Genomic DNA, 20832 nt, shown 5'->3' with positions numbered 1-20832 from the left:
TAAGCAGATTGTAGTATGATGGAATGTAAGGAAATGAACAGAACCAAGAGAACATTTTATATAGCAACAGTGCATTTTAAGAATATCATTTAGTGGGGCGGCTAGGTGGCGCAGTGAATAGGACACCAACCTTGTAGTCAGGAGTACCTGGGTTCAAATCCTATCTCAGACACTTAATTACCTAGCTGTGTGGCCTTGGGCAAGCCACTTAACCCCATCCATTGCCTTGAAAAATCTAAAAAAAAAAAAAGAAAAGAAAAAAAAGAACTTCATTTAGTGACCAAGTCACTATTAAAAATACCCAAATTAATTGCAAAGATCCTAAGAAGGAAGGTGCTATGTGCATCCAGATCTCTCTCTCTCTCTCTCTCTCTCTCTCAAATAAATAGCAAATTGTACATAATAGATCTGCAGTTTTAGGTGCAATCCTCTATTTTTCTATTCTACCTTGTTATGGAATGCTTGTTTTAATTCTTAAGTTCAGAATTTAAAAAAAGGGGTTTTTTGTTATTTTGGCAAGGCAATGGTGTTAAGTGACTTGCCCAAGGTCATACAATTAGGCAATTTAGTGTCTGAAATCAGATATGAACTCAGATCCACCTGGCTGCCTCCATAAAAAAGTTTTCAAAATATTGTTTGCTTAAGTTCATAATAAAAAGAAATTAAGAGAATATGGTATCTTAATGCTGTGATGAGTGGCATCACATTTGCTTTGGACATGTAATGAAAAAATGAACAGTAACTAGGAGGAAGAGCACAGCCTGAACTTCACACCCATATAGTTTCTCAAGAGTCAAAGTCTGGGGTGGGAGGGGGTGAAGCTAGGTGGTGCAGTGAATAGAGCACTGGCCTTTGGATTCAGGAGGACCTGAGTTCAAATGTGGCCTCAGACACTTTAATAATTACCTAACTGTGTGACCTTGGGCAAGTCACTTAACCCCATTTGCACAAAAACCTTAAAAAAAAAGTCAAAAATCTGGTTTGCCAAAAGATAACAGAAACCCTCTTAGTGAATGTAATAGTAACAAATTACCAGTGATAACTTGAGCATAAAAAGTGCTAAGAAATATAATCCAGAAAATTCCATTTTAAGATATTAATTGCTTATTATATACAAGACATTGTGTTGAGGATACAAAGAAAAAAGGAAAAATTCACTTGTTCTCAAGGAGCACTGGCAGAATAATGTGTACAAACAAGTGAAGAGGAAAAAGGTTAGAGTATTAGTAACAGGGAAAGGAAGAGAGAGAAAAGCAAAGTTGTTATCTAGAAGGAATCACTGAAGTTCTTATTTGAAAGAAGATTGAAATGTAAAGACTAACATGCCTTCTGTGGGGGGGTTGGGGGGAAGCAAGAGTAAGGGGGTATATTGTAAAATTTAAAATAAAATCTTTCTTAAAAAGAAAAAGAAAGAAGATTGAGATTTTTTTTTTGGACCAGTAAGGAGTTTAAAAGATGGGAGATTCCTTGTATATAGGCATGTGGGTGGAAAATGAAATGTCACATATAAGCAATTTGACATTGAATGTCTTAAATTGAATGCTTAAAGGGGAGTAAATATAAAAGAGAACTGGGAAAGTTGCTAGGAGCTATATTGTCCTATACACATGGCAAGGTCAGATGTTTGCATTTTATTTTGGAGGCAGTAAGTTACCACTGAAGATTTTTGAGTGGAGATATCTCATGTTCAGCTTTGTGTTTGAGAAATATCAATTTGGTGGTTGTGTGGAGAGACTTTTGGAGACAGAAGAGAATGGAAATAGGTCAATTTGTAAATTGTTGCAATTAGGATCAAAAAAGGAAAAAATTTTGATTTTGGCATTTAGCACATTGTAGGTACTTAGTAAATGTTTGTTGATGATAATAATTTATTTAGTAAAAGTCATGGATCCAGTTCACTAAGATCCATTATAACCTGGGGCAAGATACTTATCCTTTCAAACTTGAATTTTTTCTTTGTCAGAATTGAGGGGGGATTAGACTATTTAAGATAACTTTACGTTACAGAAATCCTATATCTCCATTGTGATGACTCCTCATGGCATTCATGAAACTTCTAGGTTCCTAAAGGTTATGTTATGGGAATATTATTTGTGATCAATTAATACCAATTTAGAATGATTTCAATTATGTTTCCATAGTCGTTATTCTAAAGATCAAACTAAAATTAGAAACTTTAACTGAATGGGAAGTTAGCTACTAGATAACAGTATTTTTCTTTCATTAGAAATTCATTAAACTATCTTCCAAGGCTTGAGATGCATTGGTGGAAAATTATATTATGAAAATTACAGATATTTTTGAAGTATTAAGGCATTAAATAATTGCTATTTTAATGGTCAAGAATATTTAAAATTATAGATTATGGCATGTAAGTTTTGCAAAGTGGTTCTACATTTTGTCCTTTTATTTACATTCTTAATTTTTGCATCTTTAAAAGTATTTAGAGATTTACAATCTTCCCCATTAAAAAAATTTAAATTAAAATATAAATTTGTTACAGACTTTTCAATTGTACCTATTTTTGATAGAGAGAGCACATTCATAAGTATATTTGGTTGGTTTCATGTGCAGTATTTATTAGAAGATTTATATATCAAAAGGTGCTTTTTTAATTAAGTGAAAGATAATTTTAAAATTACCTCTTCTAAACTTATTTAATAAAAATGACATTTTATATATATATATATGTATATATATTTTTTTTTAAGTGGCGAGTAAGGAAAGAAGCCATGATGGGACTTGCTCAAATTTACAAGAAATATTCGTTACAGTCAGAGGCTGGAAAAGAAGCTGCAAAACAAATTTCATGGATCAAGGACAAATTGCTACATATATATTACCAAAACAGTATTGATGACCGGTAGGTTTGACCCTTTGGAGCATAATCAGTTTCCCTTTTTGAGTCATTGCTAAAAGTGCTTTCAAAATGACTATTAATTTTAATTTCACTTGAAAAAAATTGCATATGTATTTCTGTATAAACTTAAATTTATTTTTTAATTTTTAGAGAAAGAATTAAAACCAATTAACTAAGTCCTCATTCTTTATAAGATTGAATTTTAAGTTCCCAAACTTTACTTTTTGCAACATGTCTTTGTTAAGGGTTAACTGGAAAATTGTTATATGGAGTAGTAGATAGCAAAGAATTGAGGTTTTCTTTATAGACTTGATACTCCTATTCCAGATTTCTAATTTAGTTTCCCTTAGACACACAAAATGTGTGGAGGAATGGAATGGACAATCCACTGGAAGAATTTAAACTGAGCTCTTTTAAAAGTGTCTAGTTGTAATCTTGAGTCTGTAAGTATTCATGATCTATATATTATGTTCTCAACATTCCTAAAAATCCCATGATAGTCTTGGAGGAGGTACTAGAGATCTGTAGAGAAAAGAGTGAGAACCTTTCTGTCCTAATAGTATCTAATACTTTTCAGAGCTAGGACTTGACTTCAAAGCTATTGTCATACTACTCTCTTCTATCCTTATCCCCTGTGGTCAGAATATTGGATTGCAAGACTATTGGCCAGTATAGATATTGTTTTAGTATTAAGGCAAAAGTGAAAAGTGCACAGCATTTTTTACCTTTTACCAGAACTTTACTCAGGTTGGGAACAAATATGCAAATGTAACTGATAACCTTAAAAAAAAATCTGTTTATGTGGGTTTTTTTGTCTCTCTGATCCTACAGTTGGAACTTTTCCCGCCCTTAGATTAATATAGAGCAAAGGTCATTGTTGATAGACCCTTCTAACTTGCTGTAATTTCAATAGTGGTTTTTTCTATTATATTTTCTGTACAAAACACTTGAGGGAAGGGTATGAATTTTCTGTTCATTTTAAAAAGTAAAATTGTACCTCATTTCTTAATGGAATTCTGGAAGCAAGAATGTACTTAGTTTGTTTTTAAGTTGCTGTTATTAATTTTTGATTATTTTGCTTTATAAGGATCTCAGGTTTTTATTTTTATTTTTTTTGTTTTTCCTTTGGCATGAGATTCAGAAGAAAAAAAGAATCCTTTGCTCTCTAAACATTTAATAAGACTATATACCATCCTATTTGATATGAATTTGTTTTCATAATCAAGGTTAGATTGTGCTAATAACAAACTTAATCATTTGAAACCAGTAATAATAGTCACAGAGAGGCCTGCTAGCTTATTGCTTTTAACAGAAACAGTTGACCTTATTTTAACTTTGAAATGAGGACTTTTCCTAATTACCAATCCTCTGAGATGAGAAAATGCTTTTATGGTTGGATATCTATAGATTGTTTCCTTAACAAGTTTTGCAGTTTTCATATATTTTTAAAAAAATTGAAGCTCTTCTGCATAGATTTTATAGACTTCATACTACTGTATAGTAATTTTTTCATAGTATGTTGCATTTTTTACCTATTGCCATAAACGAATATGAAATAATCGCAAATCCCTTTGAATTTATTTATAACTTATTTCATTTACAGCTTCTACTTCATTTTAAAGTGCCATGTGCAAACTTATATGGTCATTGATGTTTTTGTCAATAAAATTTTTTTCTTAATATTCCTTTCAGGTTACTGGTTGAACGCATCTTTGCTCAGTACATGGTTCCTCACAATTTGGAAACTACAGAACGAATGAAATGCTTATATTACCTGTATGCTACATTGGACTTAAATGCTGTGAAGTAGGTTTCCTATGACATTCTATCTTAGGCAATTTGATAAAAGGAACATAAGGAACAAAAACATTTTGGTTAGAAAATTTAAATTCAGCTAAATAAGCATTTATAGGCAGGTAGATGGTACAGTGAATAATGCCCCAGATTGGAAAACCGGAATTGAAATTCAGTCTCAGACACTTAATAACTTTATGACCATGGACAAGTCACTTAACTTCTTTTTTCCCTCACAAATGCAAAATGGGGATAATAATAACACCAGCTTCCCAGGGTTGTAGTGAGGATCAAATAAGATAGACTTTGGACAGCACTGTGCAAACCATAAGGTTCTGAATAAATGTTGGCTAGTTGTTTTTGTTATTTTTATGGTTGTTATAACTGTAGTGTTGATCATGTGTCAGGAACTATGCTAGATATTGAAAGAGAAAAATTAAAACAGTCCTTGCAGTCAAGAAGAAGCTTTTGATCTACTGTGGATAGATACTGTGGGTGTGCATGGATAAGTGAATGTAAACTATACAAAGCAATTTTGAGGCACTGGGAAGATGACATGTAACAATTGGGGGGAATCAGGAAAGGCCCTGCATAGAAATAGACATCTGAGCTGATCCTTGAAATGGACCTAGAGATTCCAAGATATGGAGATGCGGAGGGAGATCCTTCCAGATAAGTTGAGGATACAAAATGAGTCTGGAATTATAAGTTGGAACCAGATGTGATATGCTTCAAAAGTCAAAGAAGGGGCAGCTAGGTGGCGCAGTGGAGTTAGGGGTACCTGAGTTCAAGTCCAACACTTAATAATTACCTAGCTGGGTGGCCTTGGGCAAGCCACTTAGCCCCATTGCCTTGCAAAAAAAAAATTTTTTTTAAAGTCAAAGAAGAGGAATTTATATTTTATCCCAGAGCCTCTGGAGCTTTTTGACCAGTACATGGTTTTATAAGTTCAGATACTGCAATTGATTGGAGGATAGATAGTGGAGTTACACTATAGGTTCTGATTCAGGGGACTTTTGTCCATATGAATCAGAGACAGCACTTAGTAGAACAAACATAATGAATGCTTGTAAAATGGAGACGGACATAAGATAAGTTGTAAAAGGTACAGTAGGTAAAACTTAGCTAGTTGAACGGGGAGGTGGGAAATGTTGGATGAGGGTAAAGGGAATTGTTGAAGGTACATGCAAAATTGCAAACCAGTGTAAATAAAAGGCTGATAATGAAAAATAAGAATGTTATTAGGAGGGATGGATTTAGGGGGAACTATGAGTTAGTTTTGGACTTGATGAATTGAAGTACTTAATGGAAATACTGGTAGCTATCTAGTAGCTAGCTATTTGATGATGTATAACTGGAACTGAGGAGAAAGAGGAAAGCTGCACATGTCTTACAGATAGCCCAGAAGTCACCTAGGAGCTAATTAGACTCCTTGAAAAAGAAGAGAAGAGTCCAGGAAAGAGCCTTGGGGCTGGGGGTAGTCCGGGTGGAGGAGGTACACTTGTGCCTAGGCAAACTGATCTTCATGATGATCCAGCCCAGGAGACTGAGAGGGAATGATCAGCAGTGTTGCTGAGAGGCCAAAAAGTTGTTTGGATATTGTTCCTCTGTGAGACTGATCTTGAAAGCAGTATTATTTACCTTTCTTTGTATCTTTAGGGTTTGACACAGTACCTATCACATATTAGATGCATATTGAATTATTGTTGGGCTGATTTAAAGAACATTTTCTGAGAAAAAAAAATTAGGTAATAATATTTTAGAGATCATTGGTAACCCTGTAGGGTGGTAGGAAACCATTTTATTATGGGTTATGAAATGAATGGGAAGTGAGGAAGTAGAGGTAAAGAAGAGTAGATATATGTATAGGTATGGGTGATTTTTCTAGACTGAAAAGGATACTTATAACATTTGTTTATAGGATAGGAGGGTTTAGCGAAGTTTTTTTTTTTTTTTTGGAAGGGGGAAACCTGGTCTGTTTGTAGGTATTATTAGGGGAAAAAACACCCACCTAGTATGTAGAAAAGGAGAAGCGATTATAAAAATTTTTAGGAAGAGATCAGATTTAGGGATTATTTTCCTTGTCAAGAAGAAAGGCTATTTCTTTCCTGTGACTGCAAAGGGGAAGAAAATGGAGATTGTTTATGTTGAGGAAATTTCATTTGTAAAGTTAGGGAAAGAGCTCACATCTGAATTCTTCCAGTTATATTTCATAAAGTATGAGGGAAGATCCTTTGCTCATGGGGAGAGGAAACAGGTTATATAGGTGGCTTGAAGAAAAATTCCATGTCTGTCTGTTCCTTTTTGAAAAATCAGCAATTTTTTTTTAAGGTTTTTGCAAGGCAAATGGGGTTAATTAGCTTGCCCAAGGCCACACAGCTAGGTAATTATTAAGTGTCTGAGACCGGATTTGAACCCAGGTACTCCTGACTCCAGGGCTGGTGCTTTATCCACTGCACCATCTAGCCGCCCCAAAAATCAGCAATTTTGGACTTTCATCCTATACTCTTTCTTTTGGTCTGTCACAACAGATTTTTTTTTTTTTTTTTAACATTTTCCTGTTCTTTACATTGTTCATCTTGACTATGTGACTTGACTATATCAGGTACAACTAAATGTTCTCTTATTAGCCTCTTGTTTTGTGTATCAATACCCAAATAGCAGTACCCTACTTGAACCCAAAAGTCATTATTACTGATAGTTATCCTTCAAACTAAGAAGTATAAAGGTGTATCTCCTCCCTGTTACTTAACATTGTTCTACTCATTTTCAGCAGTTTCTGTTTTCTTCTATTTCAACTTTGTATAAGTCCCTTTTTGCTTCTTCAGAATTCTTGCAGTCCAATATAAGTAAATCAGATTCAATGGGATAATAGTTAAGTACTTAGCAATGATGCATAGAACTTACTACTTTCCCCTTTCCCTTATCACTTCATAAAATTGCTTTGCCTTTGTGTCATAGTTCATTCAGCCATTCTGCATCAAATGTTCACTTTACCCACAGTTTTTTTTTTTACTTTAACAAAAACAAAAACTATTACAATATTTGGTGCTAATAGAACTTTCTTGACTTTGAACTACTTGGAGTTCATCAGTCCTTAGAGGATGAGGATAAGAATTGAGTAATTTTATATCTTTTCTTGCATGATGTCAAATTGTTTTTTCAGAAGTGTTACATTAATTCACAGCTTCACCAATAGTGCCATGTGTCTTCCCACCATCCCTTTAATAATTTTTAATTTATTGTTTAATACTGAGAAAAATGAATTTTTAAGCCCTCCACAAATCTATATATGAAGAGCCATTTAAAAGATGATAGTTCTTTAGGTTTTTTCTTTTTTTTTTTGTAATTAGAAATTAGACCTTTTTCTTCCTAAAACTTGAATTTGATTTTCATTTTGTACAATTTTCATTTATGATTTCTTGAAAAATACTTTGGAAAAATAGCCTACCATTTAAACCCAAATCACTCTTGACTTTCATTAAAAGGCTAATAGTAGCCTCCAGCTCAAGCCTCTGTTGTTCTTCTTTATTTAGCTTTTGTTGACTTAGAATGAATGTAAATAGGAATTGTTTTCTATTGTGGACTTGAACTTTTTGTTGTGCTCTTTTACTTCAGTTCATCCTTAACCCTTAGTCTTTGAATAAGCATTCATTACCTCCAGAAAAGATCTTAATTTAGAAAGATCAAGGTCATTCACTACAGCCTGGGGCATTGTCAGTTACCTTAACTTTTGTCTTGACACTGGAAAAGAGAATGAGGTGATCTATTTTGCAGAGCTCTACCTCAGTTAAATCCATTTAATTTAGTAGTTAAGAAATCACCCTTATGATGTCTTTGATCCTCTTCCAGAATAGGAACAAAAACAACCTACTAGTGGGTAGCTGGGTTTGGATACATCAGTGGATAGATCACTTATCTGTTGAGAAATAGTTATTAAATCCTATATATTCATGTCAGATTACCTAATTTTTTTTTTTTTGATGGCAAAACTTAACTGCCATTCCTCTTTGTTTCTTGATATAGTTGTATTGATTTTGTTTTGGCAAAAGCTTGTTAATTTTTTTAAATGAAAGTTGCCTATTTTTCCTTTGTTTTCACCTCTATTAGTGGAATCTTTTCAATAGCATTTCATGTATGCATTGGAAGATGGTTAAAAAAATTTTTTTCTGAAAGAATTAATATTAGTTGAAGGAAGCTTTTCCTTTTTGCATTAATGTTAAATTTCCTATAAAATAACCCAGGTAGATCAGAAAAGAAAAGCCATGAAACTAGCAGATATTCAATAATTATGATATTTTTGGCTTTGAAATACTGAAAAAATTTTAAAAAAAATTGCAATCAACACATGCTCATTTCTCTCTCTCACACACACATACACACACACTCTCTTTCTCTCTCTGTCTCTGTCTCTCTCTTTCTCTCTCTCTCTCTCTCTTCTGTTAAGAAAGAAAAACAAATCCCCAATTACAAATAAGGACAGTCAAACAAAACAAATTGCAGCATTGACCAGTTCCAAACAAAATACATCTCATTTCAGCATTGGTCACATCCAAACAAAATATATCTGTTAGAATTCGGTAGCATGTTGTAGTATTAGTTTTTTGAAATCATGGATGTTACTGTATTGAACAGAGTTCCCAAGATTTTCAAAGTCGTTTATTTTTCTATTATTATAGTTTGCATATAAGTTGTTCTGTTTCTGCTCACTTCACTTTGTTTTTTCCAGTGCTCAAGGTTCTGAGAAACCATTCCTTTCATTATTTTTTTTTTTAGGTTTTTGCAAGGCATTGGGGTTAAGTGCCTTGCCCAAGGCCACACAGCTAGGTAATTAAGTGTCTGAGGCCAGATTTGAACTCAGGTATACCTGACTCTAGGGCCAGTGCTCTATTCACTGTACCACCTAGCCACCCACCCTTTCATTATTTCTTAAAGCAAAATAGTATTCTATAATATTTGTATATCAAAATTTGTTTTGCCATTCCCCAAGTGATGGGCATCCCTTAGTTTCCAATTCTTTGTCATTGCAAAGAGAGCTGCTATATTTTTGTATGGGCCCTTTTGTTCTTTGATCTTTTTGTGGTATGTGGCATTACTGAATTAGAGAATAGACACAATTTAATTATTTATTGGAACATACATAGTTCCATAAGGCTTTCCAGAGACTGGACTAAATCCTAGTTCTACCAACAATGCATTAATGTTACCTATTTTCTGAAATTCCCTTCAACATTTATCTTAAAACCATCTTCTTCATAATTTTTTTATAGTAAAATAATATTCCAAAATCTTCATATACCCTAACTTCTTTAGCTGTTTCTCAAAAGATGGACTTCCCTAGAGGTTCCAATTCTTAGTTACCATAAAGAGCCACTATAAATATTTTTATATTTTTTTCCCTCATTTTTTATCTCTTTTTAAATGCAGACCTAGTTAGCAATGTTGCTGAGTCAAAAGTTATACAGAGTTTAATGGCTTTGAGTTTAAGGGCATTGATGTGCTCTTTGCTCATAGTTCCTCTAGCATGTCATTTTCTCTTTTTTGTTAACCAATATGATAGATAGGAGGTAGTACCTCAAGAGTTGTTTTATGTTTCTCTAATTATTAATGATTTAGATAATTTAATATGATTATTAGCTTGTATTTTTCCCAAAAAACTGCATATTCATCTTATGATCATTTATTTATTGGATAATTTATCCTTACAAATTTGAATTATCTCTATATCTTTAAAAGGGGATCTTTATTAGAGAAATATTGCTGCAAAGAATTTGGTCATTTCTCTGCTTTTCTTAATTTTACCTGAATTGGGGTGGGGTTTTTTTTGTGCCAAAATATTTTATTCAACAAAATTTGCCCATTTTTCTTTTTTTCTTTTTTTTAAAATTTATTTTTATTCTCATTTTGTACAAATGTTTTTTTACATTAATAAAATATTCTTGTTTACAAAGTAAACAAAATACCCCTCCTCCCCATGAATATAGATAGACTTGTTTGGGCGGAAAAAAGTAAAGAGATAAAAAAATTAAAATAAAAAAATAATAATAGTAATAATTGTAGGTATGGCCAGGTGGCTCAATGGACGAAGCTCCAGCCCTGGAGCCACGAGCACCATATTCAGCCTCGTAAACCCAACAATCACCCAGCCATGTGACATGCAAGCCACCTGATACCCACTGCCCTGCAAAAACCAAAAAAAAAAGAAAGAAAAAAAAAGACCCAAAATAAAATAAAATAGTAATAATAGTAGGGGTGGCTGGGTGGCAGACAGAGCATTGGCCCTTGAGCCAGGAGCACCTGGGTCCAAATCCGGCCTCAGACACCCAAAGATCACCCCGCTATGTGGCCCCAGGCAGGCCATCCAGCCCCACTTGCCTTGCACCCTCCCCCAAATAATAATAACAAAAAATGTGCTTGAGTCTTTGTTCTAACACCAACACCTCTGTCATGGGTGGATCTCATTCTTTATGATAAGTCCATCACAAAAATTATTTCCATATTTTTCTACCATTGCCATTGCTGATCACAACTCCCTCCTTTCTTATTTCTCCACTACCATGTACTCTGTTTTCTCTCTCCTTTCACTATGACTCTGCTGTAGGGTCACTGAGTGGCACAGCAGACAGATCCTGGTCCTGGGGCCCAGAAGCCCTGAGCCCCCATACCACCCCTTAGGCACAGAATCCATCTGGCCCTGTGGTCCTGGGCAGGCCTTCCAATCCCAGCCCCTTGCAAGAAGTAAGAAAGAAAATGTGTTATATCTGACCACTGTCCCCCCATGGTCCATCCTCTCCTCCTTTATTCACATCCCCACCCCTTCCCCCTGCTCTCCCCTCCTTCTTACTCCAGATATCTATACCCCATTGAGTATATTTGCTATTTCCTCTCCTAGCCATCTCTGATGAGAGCAAAGTTTCCCTCATTCCCCCTTGCCTCCCCCCTTCCATATCAATGCAATAGCTCATTGTAATTAAAAAAATCTTATGTGAAATATCTTGGCCTATTCCCCCTCTCCTTTTTCTTTCTCCCATTCCATTTCCCTTTTTTTTCTATTGACTCCATTTTTACACCATATTTTATCTTCGAATTCAGCTTTCTCCTGTGCTTCAACTATAAAAGCTCCCTCTACCTGCTCTGTTAACTGAGAAGGTTCATATGAGTATTATCAGTGTCATTTTTCTATGCAGGAAATACATGCAGTTCATCCTCATTAAGTCCCTCATATTTCCCCCCATCCTCCAATCTCCATGCTTCACCTGAGTCCTGTATCTGAAGATCAAACCTTCTGTTCAGCTCTGGCCATTCCAAAAGGAACATTTGAAATTCCCCTGGTTCATTGAAAGTCCATCTTTTTCCCTGGAAGAGGACATTCAGCCTTGCTGGGCAGTTCATTCTTGGCTGCATTCTAAGCTCTTTTGCCTTCCGGTATATTATATTCCAAGCCCTATGAGCTTCCAATGTAGTTGCTGCTGAGTCCTGTGTGATCCTGACTGCAGCTCCATGATATTTGAACTGTGTCCTTCTGGCTGCTTGTAATATTTTCTCTTTGACTTGGGAGTTCTGGAACTTGGCTATAATATTCCTAGGGGTTGGTTTTTTGGAATCTCTTTCTCTGGGGGGATCGGTGGATTCTCTCCATTTCTATTTTGCCCTCTGCTTCTAGAATATCAGGGCAATTTTCCTGTGGTAATTCTTTCAAAATGATGTCAAGGCTCTTTTCCTGATCATGACTTTCAGGTATTCCAATAATTTTTAAATTATCTTTCCTAAGTCTGTTTTCCATATCAGTTGTTTTTTCAATGAGATATTTCACATTTTCTTCTAATTTTTCATTTTTTTTGTTTTGAAGTATTGATTCCTGATTTCTGTTAGATTCATCCATCTCCCTGAATTCTATTCTTTGTCTGAAGGATTTGTTCTCCTCAGAGAGTTTTCTTAATCTCTTTTTCCATCTGGCCAATTTTACTTTTTAAAGCATTCTTCTCCTCAATAACTTTTTGAACTGTTTTATCCATTTGACCTAAGCTGGTTTTTAGCATGCTGTTTTCTTCAGCATTTTTTTGAATTTCCTTGACTAAGCTGCTGACTTCATTTTCATGTTTTTCCTGCATCTCTCTCCTTTCTTTTCCCAGTTTTTCTTCCAACTCCCTCATTTGATTTTCAAAGTCTTTTTTGAGCTCTGTCATAGCCTGAGCCCAATTTCTGTTTTTCTTGGAGTCTTTAGATGCAGGAGCTTGTGCTTCCTCATCTTCAGATTGAGTATTTTGGTCCTTCTTGGGCTCATTTGCAAAATATTTCTCAGTAGTCTTCTTTTTGTTTCTCTGCTTGCTCATTTTCCCATCCTGGGCCTGGTTTGGGGTGTTTCTTGAGCTTTTGGTACACTCCCACAAGGGTCTCAGTGTGTGAGGCTCTGTCCTCCCTCCTGGTCTGTGAATGACCATAAGCACCTCCCTCTGCCACAGGGCTGAGGTGGGGGGGGGGGGCTAGACTGTGATCAGGATCTGAATGTGGTCAGAGCCCCAGAGTCCTGTTCCAGGGGCAGAGGACAGAAGAGCTCTGCAGTCTCTCTTCACTCCCCTCCCTCAGCTCAATGGGCTCATGCCCTGGGGGCTCCTGCTTACCAGCTCTGCCTGCTTCTGTTTCCAGGATCAGGGCTGGGGAAAGACCATGCTGCTCTCTGTGTGCCCTGAGGGCTGGGCTCCATGTGCTCGCTCTGGCAGAGGTCCCCTGCTGTTCCCCCACTTTGTGCCTGGTGCTCCTCGGGGTGCAGCTCAGGAGACTCCCCCGCTGCTGTGAGCCATGGCTCCCAGCACCCTGGGGCTGCCTCCGGGAGGCTGAAGTTCTTTGGCTCTGGCGGGCCACCGCTCTGGCAGGCCGCCCCTCGGATCCCGGGGAGCAGAGCCTTTCTGCTCTTTTCCAGGTTACCTTGAGTAGGAGAACTGCCTCACTGGGACCCTTTGTGGGTTCCGTCTCTCGAAAGTTTAGTTAGAGTCCTTAGTTTATGAGTTTTTATCAGAGAGCTCCTAAGACTCGATCCCTTCTTGTCGGCATCTTGGCTCCACCCCCATTTTTCTTTATGATACTTTTTATCCCTAGCTGAGTCATGCATTCTTCACACACATACACACATGTGACAGTTAATTTCTTTATCCTCTATTATGTTACTCTTTTATTTCAAAGGTATGTATCAATTTATAGCTTATTTTGTTATGTGTGTTGATCTATACCTAATTTCTCTAGACTTCTTTCCAGTTTTCCAAATAGTGCTTTAGTAGTTATTTTGTTGATATTTTATATTTTCTAAAATATGGTGTGAAGACCTCAACAAGATACCTAATATATAGTTTCAGTAGTTTAGTATAAAATGAAACTATCAGTATCTCCTTTCTGGACATTTTGCTTTTATTAATGTAACTCTTTGAGAAAAATACCATCATTTTAACACCAGAGATAGTCTTCTAGTAATATTATATTTGCCAGTCAACCATTAAGTGTCATCACAGTTTCTGAAATTTCAAATTTTTGTCACTCAGTTGAATTGTAAACATTCATGCTCAGAATGTAGCACATTACCAGAGATTGTTTTCATGCAAGATGAAGATGTGAGGTAAATGTAATGTAGGATTGAAAAAGTAGAACTACTTTGAACTTGTAACCACAGAATATTAAAAGACCCAGGAGATAGATAGACCCAAGTTAATATATCCTCTCTAAAGGATCAGTGGAAGAATATCAACAATAATTGTACAGAATGTGAAGATAAATATAGGTTGCAATTTGTACCTTTGAAGAAGATACTTAGGTAAAGATTTTGGTAGCTTTATTAAAGGACTGTAAAGATCACAGTACTTTTTTGACTATTGGGTCACACTCTTGAATCTTCAGTTATTTTTCTCATGAACCAATGTAGTCATATTTCCTAAATCCTGTCCTTGTATTTCTACAGTTGTTCTTACATAATTATTTATCTTTACATGTATCCACATTAAGTTTCACCCTTATGAAATGTGTAGATATAGAACTGGTATTAGAATCCTGGGTTTCAAGTTGTGTTTCTGAGATTCCTTGTTGTGAGCTACATAAGGACCTCGTTCTTGTAGGCAGTTCTCTATGGGTATCATCTGCAAACTATTGACTCATCTGAATCAATGAATGAAGATTAAATGCAGAGATTTGTTCATACACAGATTAAATCATGAATTTGGGCAAGAAAATGTTGCCTTTTTTTTTTTAAGTTTTGTTCATCAAAAAGCATTTATTTAGTGCTTTTTAGGTTCCAGGTATTATGTTTTATATTTTCTTTGTTGGGGATACAAAGAAAAACAAAAACATTCTTTTCTTTGAAGGGGTTCACATGCAATTTAGGAAAGATACACAAATAATCATGCATATACAAGATACAAGAAGGTAATTGGAAAGTAGAAGGCATTAATAGCTGGGAAAATGAACAGCGACCTCCTTTATAAAGTATACCTTACTGTATAAGGTAAGATTTGTGCTAAAGGAAACCAGGGAAACTAGGAAGCAGAAGTTAGGAGGGGGAATATTCCAAGAATGAGAAATAATGCTAAGTATCAGAGACAGAATATGGAATGTTGTATGTGAGGATTAGCAAGCAGGGCAGTGTTGCTGAATTAAAGTGTAAGAAACTGGAAAGTAAGAGGAGGCCAGGTTGTGAAGGGCTTTTAAAGTGAAAGACTCTTATATTTGATCCTAGAGGCTATAGGGAGCCATATAAGGGAAGAAGTGAGGGAGTGACAGGATCACAACTGCACTTCAAAAAGTTTACTTTTGTATTTGAGTTTAATATCATTGAACTGGACTTACTCTTGAGAAAAAGAGAACAACTAGCAGATTATTAAAATAGTCCAGGCAGGAGGCGATGAGGGCTTGAACCAGGGTGGTGATTGTATGGTAGGAAAGAAGAGAACATAAAACTCTTTGAAAGGTTTAATAAGACTTGGCATCTGTTTAGCTATGTGACCTGCCTGGAAATCAAGAATGGCACAGGTTTTGAGCCTGGGTGACTGGGAGGGTAGTGGTGCCCTGAACTGTAATAGGGAATGTCAAGATGAGAGTGCTGTGTGGGTTATATAATGTATTCTGTTTTGGACCTTGCAAGTTTGAAATGTTTGTGAGACATCCGTTGTGATCAATAGGCTATTGATATATAAGGAGTTTAGGAGAGAGATTAGGGCTGGCTCAAATAGAGAATTGAATTATTTTCAGAGAGAGATGATAATTGAATGGAGAATATATAAGGGGAAAGAGAAGATATCCATGACAGATCCTTGGGGGGCATAAAAGAGAAGTAGGTGCAATCTGGGTGAAGATTCTCCAAAAGTGAGAAAGGTAAGAGAAAGAACCAGGAGAAAGCAGTGTCATGAACATTTTGAGAGAAGATACCCTCAAGAAGAGGGTGATTATAAGTGTCAAAGACTTGAGATGTCAAAGAGGATGGTCAAAGAGGATGAGGAGTGAAAGTTACTTGATTTGTCAATTAACAGATCTGCAGTAACTTGGGAGAGCAGTTTCAGTAGAATGATGAGATCAGAAGATTGATTGCAGAAAGTTAAGAAAAGAATAAGAGGAAAGGAAGTGGAGACACTGATAGTCAGACTTAGTCAAAGAGTTTAGCCATGAAAGGGAGGAGAGATGTATAAGCTAGAATAGCTAGGAGGGAGGGATGAATGGGCCAAGTAGGAATTGGTTCAGAATGAGGAAAACATGGCTGTGTTTGTAGACGGGATGTAAGCTGTCAGTAGATAGGGTTAGAGTGAGGTGCCAATCTGTTAGTAAAGGCAGGATGGAATGGAGTCAAGTTAGTCTTGACAAAGAAAAATACCACTCCTTCATTTTTATATGAGACAGAATTGAAGGAGGAGAGGATGACTGAAGATTCTTGAGTAGTGTGAGATAGCAGGAAAAAAGAATGCTTTTGACAAATAAAATGACTTTAATTTTTTCAATAAAACATAAGATATTCATTGCTCTTAGATGACTGATGTGATAGGAAGAATAATATGGATACCTTGAAGAGAGATGAAGAAGTTTGGAAAAGATACCATAATGAGTGAGATAATAAATTGATTTGGATGTGCAAAATAATTGCCCTGCTGCAATGGAGGTGCAGTTAAGATTATGTAACAATTTGTATTCCTAGTCAGCATGATTTTCTGATTTTTGCCTGCTAGACTTAGCAACATATATACCCATAAAGAGCGAAGGCTGTTTGTTGATGATGGGAGTCATTGAAGTTGAGACTTAGCAAGACATGATCAGCATAGGATAAAGAGGCAGGAGTCTGGAGAATTGGAGATGATGTGTAGTTAAAACTGGTTCATCTAAGGGTCATAATATGAAAGAGAATTAACCATTGTAGGTGTGATGATGATGACTTGGGAGAGAACTGAGGGGTAAGAGGATTGATGATTGTGGTGAGCTCAAAGATCTTGTGTTATAAGATAGAAGGAAAAAAAAACCAATCCCTAGTAGTGAAAAATGAGAAACAATATCAATTATCCTCTCCAGTTCACTTAGTGATCCTCTATTGTTCTTAGCATTAATTATATGGCAGCTCTCTTACTTGCTTTTACCTTCATTTATCTGCCCATTTGTTTTCATTTTTTTTATTTTTTTATTTTTTGTTTTTTTGCAAGGCAAATGGGGTTAAGTGGCCACACAGCTAGGTAATTATTAAGTGTCTGAGACTGGATTTGAACCCAGGTACTCCTGACTCCAGGGCTGGTGCTTTATCCACTATGCCACCTAGCCGCCCCTGTTTTCATTTTTTAAAATCATGAGTTAGAAATACTTATTTATGTCTACATTTGTCTTTTTTAATCTACATCTTTTAAGCAACTTCCTTTTTTCTTCCTCATCAGACTGGTTTTGTGGCACTTGGTTTCTGAGAGCCTCCTAATTTTTGTTAAACATACCTTCTCTGTAGACAGTTTGATCATGGGATTCTAATTATCCTTTCTTTGAAATTAAAGTCTTCTTACTGAAGTTTATCCTGCACACCTGAACTTGCCTTCTATTTCTTTCCTTATGCGTCATAAAGCCTGAAATTTCATGATGTCCTCCCTAATTTCTAATTATTTCTACTTTGATATCTAATCCCTTCTTTGGTAAAATCTCATTAACAATACTAGTTCTCCTCGTGGTATAATGATGTGCATAATTCAGAATGGAAATGGAGGGCAATCTAAAGTATTTTTATATATTTGTACATAAATATGGTTGTGGAAGGGAAAAGAGATATTTTTAAAATGTATTTAAATGTGTGGAACTCTTAGCATTTGGGGTATTCATATAGTTTGAAAATTTCCAGAATATGTAACTCAATGAAGAAATAGAAGTATTCCATTTCCTCCTATGTTTTCTGTTCTGTTTTCTTCTTCCACTTCCCATGGTTTTAATGGTCTCTATCAGAGGTGTCAGGCATAGGGCTAGATCACAATATACTGCAAAACTCTGTTGTGATCTAAACCAGATCAAAATATAATTAGAAAGGGGTAGCTAATTGGCACAATGAATAGAGTACCAACCCTGGAGTCAGGAGGACCTGAATTCAAATTTGGCTTCAGACAATAATTCTGTGTGACCTGGGCAAGTCACTTAACCCCATTGCCTTGCAACCCCCCCCCCCCCGCCTAAAATATAATTAGAAACTTTTCCAAATTAAATAAAAATATAGTAAAATATGGATAACATTTATTTGCAATTTTCCAGGTCAGTGTTTTAAGTTTGACACCTCTGGTCTTTGGTGCTTTTTATATTTATGTAAAATATCTCTCCTGATTTCCCTACCCCTACACTCACCCCATCCCCATGAAAGTAAAACAAAAGGATGTTATAATGGGCATTCCTCTTGCTCTAGAATACAAAGACGTGATTTCACATCTTGATTCTTATTGCTCTCTACCTGTTTGATGTTAGTGCTATCAAACTCATAGCAAGATGAATTTCTGCAGTTTTGATATGTAGGCTGTAATACTTCTGCTTTAGGTTGTTGTAAATCAATTATCTCTCAGTCACTAGGTCCCAGAATGTATTATATTAATCACCATTGTCATAAAAGGGCTCTTTGATACCTGAAAAGTCTCACAGGGTTTTCTCAGTCATACTTCTAAGTACCATATTTTGCAACTTATCATAAGAAAAATAAATACATTTTTTAAAAGGATGACTGATGTTTATTTTTTTTAGGAAAGGATAATTTATATGCAATCACCTGTAAAAGAGAATCTCAATGTATATATATTAGATCTATATCAGAATGTTTTTAAATTTTTATTTCAATTATATATTTTCCCTAGGATTGATAAATTTAGAGATACTTCATCTTCATTAATTCATTATAGCTACATTTCCTGCTGATTTTCAGTGGATAATATATCATCAGTGTTCCTGGGCTTGAAAAAAAGGCAAATAATCTTTTTATAATCTTTTTTTTTAATTTGATTTATTTAAGGTAATGGGGTTTTTAAGCGATTTGCCCAAGGTCACACAGCTAGACAATTGTTGTATCTGAGGCTGGATTTGAACTCAGGTCCTCCTGACTCCAGAGCTGGACTCTATCCACTACACCACCTAGCTGCCCCCACCCTTTGGGGTTTTCTTGGCAAAATTACTTGGCCCTTTCCTTCTCCGGCTCATTTTACAGTTGAGAAACTGAGGTAAATAAGATAAAGTGACTTGCCCAGGGTCATACAACTATTAAAGTGTCTAAGACTATATTTGAACTTATGGTTCCAGGCCAGATACTCTTTCCACTGCATCATCTAGCTGCCTCAACTATACATATACACACATATATCTGTACACACACTTAACATAGCTAAACAGATATTTGTATTTATATAAATGTCAGAAAAATGAGCCAAGTATTGCTAAAATGTTTTGCTTGGCTTCTAATTCTAAGAATTTTGCATTTGGTTAATTTAAGGATTTGCCTATTGTGTGATTTTTTTTTTTATTTTGTTTTGTACATTATTGTGATTCCCTTCCCATCTGCAGAAGTCTGATTTCCTCTTTAAAATTAACATTGCTACTTTTGTCTCCAGATCATAGCTTTTATAGTTTAATATTTTTTCAGGTAAATCTCTTAATTTTATTGTTGATGCTCTATTTTTCCACTGTTAGGATATTCCCTTAAATAGTTGCTCATGATGCAATTGCTGTCCATTTTTAGAACAGTTTACTAGGAGTGTCTGAATGGAAATTAACCATAATTTAAAAAAAAATTGAGTGATAAAATAATATATTTATATGTAAATTTGGAGTTTTAGGAATTATGAATGTTGTATAATATATTTAAGACATTTTAATATTGTTGCATTATTATTAAAGGTAATTCTTTTGGGTTTTATATTTATCTGCTGATATTTTTCAGAGCATTAAATGAAATGTGGAAATGTCAAAATCTTCTCCGGCATCAAGTAAAGGATTTGCTAGATTTAATTAAACAACCTAAGGTAAGTATTATTTTTTTGATAACCTATTTTTGTTGTTGGATTAGTGCATTATTTTGTATTAAATTATTATTTTGAATAGGTCATTGGGGATAGAGGACCATAGTTTATAATGACTCATCTCAACACACACATAGCATATACAACATTCTGAAAAAGAAAAATTTGTTTCTTACTTCTCCATGCATATTTTAGTACTAGATATTTCTTGTGACATTTTAAAGACATTTTTACGACATTGTTTAAAAATTTGTACATTTTAAGTCACTGGAAATATCTAAGCCACCTTTACATTTTTATTAGTGATGAGACATTTAAAAAGCAAATAGAATAGGAACTAGATCTATAATTTAATTGATATAGGAAACTCTTGGGTGAGAAATAATATAAATAAGCATCTTCTCTGCATTTACAATCTCAGGAACATTGCTAGCACGCTGAGAGGGTAAATAACTTTAACTAGTTACATACCTATTAGGTGTCAGTGGTAGGACTTGATCTCAGATCTTTTGTGACTTCAGTTCTCTTTTGACTATATATCAAGCTGCTTCTCAGCTGATAACTAGGAAAAGATGACATTTTATCATGAAAGAAAAGTATTTGTGTTTGAAAATTATTGGGTTTTATGTCCTTTTAGAACTAGAATACTAAAATCTTTTACAACGTTCAAATATTTTTCAGTCAGTATGGCAGAGTGGAAGG

The 20832-nt window shown here is 35.2% G+C and overlaps 1 protein-coding gene across 10 annotated transcripts in view; it reads left to right on the top strand.

The window, feature by feature from the left end:
- The window catches only part of PDS5B (PDS5 cohesin associated factor B), a 249318-nt gene that overhangs the window by 110020 nt on the left and 118466 nt on the right, over positions 1-20832 (top strand). For all 10 annotated transcript variants that reach the window (XM_074216065.1, XM_074216066.1, XM_074216063.1 and 7 more), the window contains 3 exons: positions 2712-2863; positions 4553-4666; positions 20052-20133. In XM_074216065.1, the coding sequence (XP_074072166.1) occupies positions 2712-2863; positions 4553-4666; positions 20052-20133 (348 nt within the window). The remainder of the gene's footprint in view (positions 1-2711; positions 2864-4552; positions 4667-20051; positions 20134-20832) is intronic.

This window comes from Macrotis lagotis, chromosome 1, assembly GCF_037893015.1.
Source record: "Macrotis lagotis isolate mMagLag1 chromosome 1, bilby.v1.9.chrom.fasta, whole genome shotgun sequence".
NCBI lineage: Eukaryota > Metazoa > Chordata > Mammalia > Peramelemorphia > Peramelidae > Macrotis > Macrotis lagotis.
The sequence above is the reverse complement of the archived record's forward strand: the minus strand, read 5'-3'. Positions and strand labels throughout refer to the sequence as shown.